Genomic DNA, 7,246 nt, shown 5'->3' with positions numbered 1-7,246 from the left:
GAAAGGCTGGTTGTTTCTGAAAAAGTCACATTAACTTCCATGAGCACTGATATACCTGAGAACTCGACATGTGTTTCGGCAAGTATAAGAGCAGCTCTCAATGAAACATCCAGACAGTAGAGATCACTTTTACAACTGGAGAACATGAGACTTTTTATTGCAGTCTTTGCACTTCTGGTGGCTGTTCACTGTAAGGAGCTCTTTAATGGGTAAGTTCAGGTACTTGTTATCATATATGACAACTTTGTTACTCAATCAAAATGACAAATCTGGGCTTTAAATCCTGACAGAGACCAAGTTCTCAGAATTCATGCAGAATCTGAAGACCACATTCATATTTTGAAGGAGCTGGATGAGGATTCAGGGGTATGGAGAATTTCTGTTTTAAGTTGAGCACCTAAAATCAAATATTTTATATATTATATTTGACCATACAGCTGGATTTCTGGACTCATGGCTTCTCAACTGAGCGTCCTGTTGATGTCCGTGTGCCTCATGCCAGTCTGTATGCTGTTAAAGATTTCCTGAAGGAAAACAACATCCCTTTTACTGTCATGATCAACAATGTGCAGGTGAGCCACACTGAAAACAAACTAAAATTTTGCTAAAAAAGCAGAAAAAAGTCTATTATAATATTATTACGATGTACAGTTGGAGTCAGAATTATTAGCCCCCTTTGAATTATTAGCCTCCTGTTTATTTCTTTCCCCAATTTCTGTTTAACGGAGGGAAGATTTTTCAACACATTTCTAAACATAATAGTTTTAAAAACTCATTTCTAATAACAGATTCATTTTATCTTTGTCATGATGACAGTAAATAATATTTGACTAGACACTTTCATACAGCTTAAAGTGACATTTAAAGGCTTAACTAGGTTATTAAGGTTAACTGGGCAGGTTAGGGTAATTAGCTATTGTATAACAATGGTTTGTTATAGCTTATATATAGCTTAGGGGCTAATAATTTTGACCTTAAAATGTTTATTTAAAAATTAAAAACTGCTTTTATTCTAGCCGAAATAAAACAAATAAGACTTTCTCCACAAGAAAAAATATTATCAGACATACTGTGAAAAACTCATTGCTCTGTTAAACATAATTTGGAAAAGATTTAAAAAGAAAAAAAAATTCTAAGGAAAGCTAATAATTCTGACTTTAGCTGTATGTATAATCATTATTATCTATTTTGTTATTCTAACTATCTCAAATTATTTTTACTTCTAAATAAAATGAATGTTAAATAATGTTTAATAAAACAAAAATAAACTGAAAATATAATATCCATCTGAATAAAAAAACATTAAAAAAGCTACAGTGACTACATTTTTTTAAATCATATTTTTACATATTTTTGAAAAAGCTAAAAATTAACAAAAATGTTACATTTGTAAAAATTTATTACAATATTTATTTAATTATAGAAATACAAATACTGACTATTGTATCAATAGCTGAAGCTATTGGCTAATATTGATATTAATGATACATTTTGTCCGGCGAGGCAGTTGTGCAGTAGGTAGTGCTGTAGCCTCACAGCAAGAAGTTCGCTGGTTCGAATCTCGGCTCTGTTGGCATTTCTGTGTGGAGTTTGCATGTTCTCCCTGCTTTTGCGTGGGTTTCCTCCGGGTGCTCCGGTTTCCTACACAGTCCAAAGACATGTGGTACAGGTGAATTGGGTAGGCTAAATTGTCCATAGTGTATGAGTGTGTGTGTGTGAATGTGTGTGTGGATGTTTCCCAGAGATGGGTTGCGGCTGGAAGGGCATCCGCTGCGTAAAAAACTTGCTGGATAAGTTGGCGGTTCATTCCGCTGTGGCGACCCCGGACTAAGCCGACAAGAAAGTGAATGATACATTTTGTCCATGATTTGAGATTAAGATTAAAAGAATAAGTAATTAATCAGCTTGCTCAGTATTAAAATATGAATTTGTTATGCTAATATCACTTGAAATTTCATGGCAAATAATTTAGATTTTCCCCCCTAAAAACCTACTACATAACCCTATTGTAACGAAGCAAAAGTTGTGAATAGACTAGCAGATCCAATTGCAATTTATTTGAATCAAGGTCGTACAGGCTAAGGTCATAAACAGGAGCAAAGCAATATTATAAGGGTAATCCAATAGATGTAGGCGAGAGGTTAAACTAGACGGCAATGGATTAAAATGAGGAAAAAGTCAAGAATCAAAACAACGGGGAAATTAAACAAGGAAAAGCTTCGTAAAGTTCATTAAGAAACAAGACTCAGCAATGTGTGAATGAATTTGAGGGGTATATATAGTCCTTAATCAGTGTAAATAAGCAGCAGCTGTGTCAGTGTGTAAGTGTCCGGACTATTGTCAGCTGCTGTAGGAGTTGATGAGCGCATGGAGTTCTGGGAGTTGTAGTTCATTCAGTAGTAATCTGCGATAGAAAAAAACCTTGCTGGCGGAGACAACACCACTGGCAATCACAACACCTATATATTTTTTCCTATAAAAACTTGTAATACTTTAATAGTTTATAAAGTTATAATGTGTTAAATTAATATCACTGAATTTCAGTGTATTGTGAATTATTATTTTTATCCCAGAATGCAATCTGTTATGTTGTTTTTGGAACTTAATTTTTAATGTGTCCTGATTTTTATTGTTACATAACATTAAGATGTTAATCAAAACAAAATCTAAAATATGTCTGCATTTAAGGACCTTTTGGATGAGCAGAAGGCAGAGATGGTCAGCAATGCAGAGACTGAACGCAACGCCAAGATCTTCGACTTTGCTGCTTATCATGACCTGGACACTGTAAATACTTACACTATGCATGCATTACATGAGAATGATTTCATATTATTAATCCTAACAAACATTTGTTTATTCTCATCAGATCTATAGTTTTATGGACACCCTTGTTGCAAGTCACCCTAACCTCATCTCCAAAATAAATATCGGCAACTCCTACGAGAACCGTCCCATGTACGCCCTGAAGGTACAGAATCTGTCAGAGCAGATTATATGATCGCAAACTCATATGTGTTTGGTTTTTTTCATGAAGTTGTTGTATTAATTCCAGTTCAGCACGGGTGGTGAGAACCGACCGGCTATCTGGATTGATGCTGGTATTCATGCCAGAGAGTGGGTGACTCAGGCTTCTGCTGTTTGGATCGCCAACAAGGTAAATGAGATGAATGAAAAAAGCTAAAACTCTTTTCATATTGTGAGCTTATCATTTTTTTTCTCTTTAGATGGCTTCAGACTATGGCGTCGATCCCTCCGTGACCTCTCTTCTGGGGCAGATGGATGTCTACTTGATGATTGTGACTAACCCTGATGGATATTCTTTTACTCACACTGATGTAGGTCAATAAAAAATATTTTCTTTTGTTTTTTTTTTTGCAACAATCACGGCTGTCTTTAGATTGTTCGATATACTAAATACTCTCTACTTGTCAGAGAAAAATGTAACTTGCTACTGCAGTTTTGAATTTGAATTGTTATATTGTATTTCACAGACATCTTGACTGTTTCGTTTTTCCAATTTGTAATTTAAACAATATAAACATTAATTTTAGATTATTTTTGTTAAAACTTTTTGTATACTTGTGTTGGATTTTAGGCTATTATGAAGTAGCATATTTTAATAATAGTGTTTTAGTTAACAACCCTATACTAGTACATTTTTGTGTAAAAAGATCAATTTCTACAATGATCGAATATATTTTTAAATAACAATATGGGAAAAAGAAATGGCAAAATTAAATAATTTACATTTATATTGACATTGTATGCAATCTAAGTACATTATTTTAGCATTAATGCTATAAAAATCTTCATTTGATTTTTTTTTCTAAATATGCATGTATATAAACCTGAAGACAAGTATTAAATACAAATTTGACTACTTTCTGAAATAAAAGTAAATAGGCATCAGACAATAAAGTGTCTACATTTTTTATATTGTTCTAGAAATCAAGTAATGTAGGGGTCCAAAAATAAAGCAAATCTGCTGTTGTTTATATGATATTTCCTTTTAATGGATATTTTCAGGAGTATTAGGAGTCTTTTATCACATCTATAAGTCTAAAAGCATATTTAGGAGAATTACTGAGAACATTTATGTTTTGCATTCAGAACCGCATGTGGCGTAAAACTCGCTCTGTGAACCCTGGCTCCTCCTGCCGTGGTACTGATCCAAACAGGAACTGGGATGCTGGTTTTGGAGGTATGTGGATAGCTGACAGTGTTACTGTAGCATTATGTGAACTGCAGCCAGCAACTTAACGTGCCAAAAACATTTCTATTGACTTGCATACACAACCATAGAAAGTCTCATTTTGAAATTATGAATTTCAAGCTGTTTACATATGAAGCCAGATCAATAAAATAATACATTTACAAAATAAAATTCATACATGCACAACACAATTCACATTTACAAAATACAAATCATAGATTCAAATCCAATTCATAAGTTCAAAACAGTTCATAGTATACACAAATCCCATTTGTAAATTCAAACACAATTCATAATATACACAAATCCCACTCGTAAGTAAATAAAAAACAAGATTCATAATATAAACAAATCCCACTCATAAATTCTAAACATGATTCATAAATACGTAAATCCAATTTGTAGGTTCAAAACACTATTCATAAACACACAAATCTAATTCATAAATTCAAAACACTATTTATAAAAAAATCCAATTTGTAAGTTCAAAACAATTTATATAATACACACAAATTCAATTTATAAGTTTAAAACACAATTCAAAAATACACAATTCCAATTCATAAATTCAAAATAGGATTCAAAAATACACAAATCCAATTCGATAGTTAAACACTGGAATCATAAATACACAAATCCAATTTATAAGTTCAAAACACGATCCAAAAATAGACAAAAATCAATCCATAAGTTCAAAACACGATTCAAAAATACACAAATCCAATTCGTAAGTTCAAAACTCGAATCATAAATACACAAATCCACTTTGTAAGTTCAAATTACGATTTAAAAATTCACAAATCCAATTTATAAGTAAAAAAAAGATTCATAAATACACAAATCCGCTTTGTAAGTTCAAAACACGATTAAAAAATACAGAAATCCAATCCATAAGTTCAAAACACGATTCAAAAATACACAAATCCAATTTGTAAGTTCAAAACTCGAATCATAAATACACAAATCCACTTTGTAAGTTCAAATTACGATTTAAAAATTCACAAATCCAATTTGAAAGTTCAAAAAATGATGTAAAAATACACTAATCTAATTCTTAAGTTAAAAAATTATTCATAAATACACAAATCCAATTTGTAAGTTCAAAACACGATTCAAAAATGCACAAATCCAATTCGTAAGTTAAAAAAGCGATTCATACATAAACAAATCCAATTTGTAATTTCAAGACACAATTCATAAACACACAAATCCAATTTGAAAGTTAAAAACATGATTCAAAAATACACAAATCTAATTCGTAAGTTAAAAAAATTATTCATAAATACACAAATCCAATTGGTAAGTTAAAAAAACGATTCAAAAGTACACAAATCCAATTCAAAAGGTCAAAACACGATTAAAAAACACAAATCCAATTTGTTAGTTCAAAAATTTAATCAAAAATACACAAATGCAAATCGGAAGTAAATAAAAAAAAAATTTCATAAATACAGAAATCCAATTCATAAGTTTAAAACGCAATTCATGAATACACAAATCTAATTCGTAAGTTCAAAACATGATTCAAAAATACATAAATCCAATTTGTAAGTTAAAAAAATGATTCATACATAAACAAATCCAATTCGTAAGTTCAAAACACGATTTAAAAACACACAAATCTAATTCGTATGTTCAAAACACGATTAATAAATACACAATTACAATTTATTTGGCAAAAATATTTATGATTTTTACTTGTGAGTTCCCAAATTGTGTGTTGAATTTATGATTTGTTTTTTGATTTTACAAATTGGATTTTGTAAATGTGAATTGAGTTGTGGATGTATGAATTTTTTTTGTAAAAATTTTGTTTTTGAGATTGTTCTGGCTCCATATTTACGCTTTCATAATAACAAACTATTGATACATGTAAATTCTCACTATTCACCATATTACTCACACCACCATCATATTACTTATATAACTATGCATTTTCCCAGGCCCTGGAGCCAGCAAGAATCCCTGTTCTGACTCTTACCACGGTCCCTATGCCCACTCCGAGGTGGAAGTGAAAAATGTTGTGGACCTCATTAAGGGTCACGGCAACTTCAAATCCTTCATCTCCATCCATTCTTACTCCCAACTCCTAATGTATCCCTATGGCTACACATGCACAAACATTCCTGACCAGTCTGAACTGGTAAGCCAATTTATATCTATATCCTTTTAATATTTTTATACTCTGATTTATCATACAACTCCAAATCAGAAAACATTGGGACATTCTGTAAAATGTCACGGTCATTACAATCAAAATTTGTCTATGCTTACAAAAGTTTTTACAAATTCAATGAATCAGATATACTGTACTTGATTTAATTGCATTTGACAAAACGTTATCAGAACCGGTGTTGCCTATAATCTCAGTTTGAACTATAATATCATGATGCTATACAATAAACGTAATGTCTGTTTGTTTTTGTGTATTATAGCATGCTGTAGGCACAGCTGCCATTAAAGAACTCATGTCCCTCTATAACACCAAATACCAAGTCGGCAGCATCTGCAAGATTATCTGTGAGTAGATTTCATACTCCTTTTTAAGGCCCATTTGTACGCATATCTGATTGTGAAAATTGTCCTGTTACATTTCAGACCAAGCAAGTGGTGGAAGCATTGACTGGACCTACAACATTGGCATCAAATATTCATTTGCCTTCGAATTGCGTGACACTGGGTTATACGGTTTCCTACTGCCTGCCAACCAGATCATTCCCACCGCTGAGGAGACCTGGCTTGGACTCAAGAACATTATGGAATATGTTCGTGATCACCCTTATTGAGAGAAATGTGAAAATGTATTGATGCTCTTTAATAAAGGCTGCAGACCCCCCATTGTAGAGGTGGTTATTGTATTAACAGTTACATTTACATTTAATCGTTTGGCAGATTATTTGATGTTAATGATTTATCCCAAGACGCCTTACAGTACAAATGAGAACAACAAAAATGTGAGTGTGTGTGTTTGTGTGTGTGTGTGTGTGTATGTGTGATAGAGAGATCATTCCTATGATGACAGTTTTGTCA

At 32.2% G+C, this 7,246-nt stretch overlaps 1 protein-coding gene across 1 annotated transcript; it reads left to right on the top strand.

The window, feature by feature from the left end:
- Nucleotides 1–51: 51 nt before the first annotated feature.
- Nucleotides 52–7,052, top strand: cpa4 (carboxypeptidase A4). The gene is made up of 11 exons (NM_001002217.1): nucleotides 52–209; nucleotides 291–366; nucleotides 438–572; nucleotides 2,689–2,787; nucleotides 2,870–2,971; nucleotides 3,056–3,157; nucleotides 3,228–3,338; nucleotides 4,114–4,204; nucleotides 6,160–6,359; nucleotides 6,652–6,736; nucleotides 6,815–7,052. The coding sequence occupies exons 1-11, from the start codon at nucleotides 145–147 to the stop codon at nucleotides 7,000–7,002; spliced, it is 1,254 nt and encodes a 417-aa protein (NP_001002217.1). The 5' UTR covers nucleotides 52–144; the 3' UTR covers nucleotides 7,003–7,052.
- The last annotated feature ends 194 nt before the right edge of the window (nucleotides 7,053–7,246 follow it).

This window comes from Danio rerio, chromosome 25 (assembly GCF_049306965.1).
Source record: "Danio rerio strain Tuebingen ecotype United States chromosome 25, GRCz12tu, whole genome shotgun sequence".
Taxonomy (NCBI): domain Eukaryota; kingdom Metazoa; phylum Chordata; class Actinopteri; order Cypriniformes; family Danionidae; genus Danio; species Danio rerio.
Note: the sequence above shows the minus strand (reverse complement) of the source record. Positions and strands in the feature narration are given on the sequence as shown.

Bases quoted from the DNA above. Each gene is read 5' to 3' on its own strand.
- cpa4 (NM_001002217.1), top strand. From the start codon at position 145: ATGAGACTTTTTATTGCAGTCTTTGCACTTCTGGTGGCTGTTCACTGT. The intron at 367-437 runs GTATGGAGAATT...TTGACCATACAG, and splicing joins AGCTGGATGAGGATTCAGGG to CTGGATTTCTGGACTCATGG. The intron at 573-2,688 runs GTGAGCCACACT...TCTGCATTTAAG, and splicing joins TCATGATCAACAATGTGCAG to GACCTTTTGGATGAGCAGAA.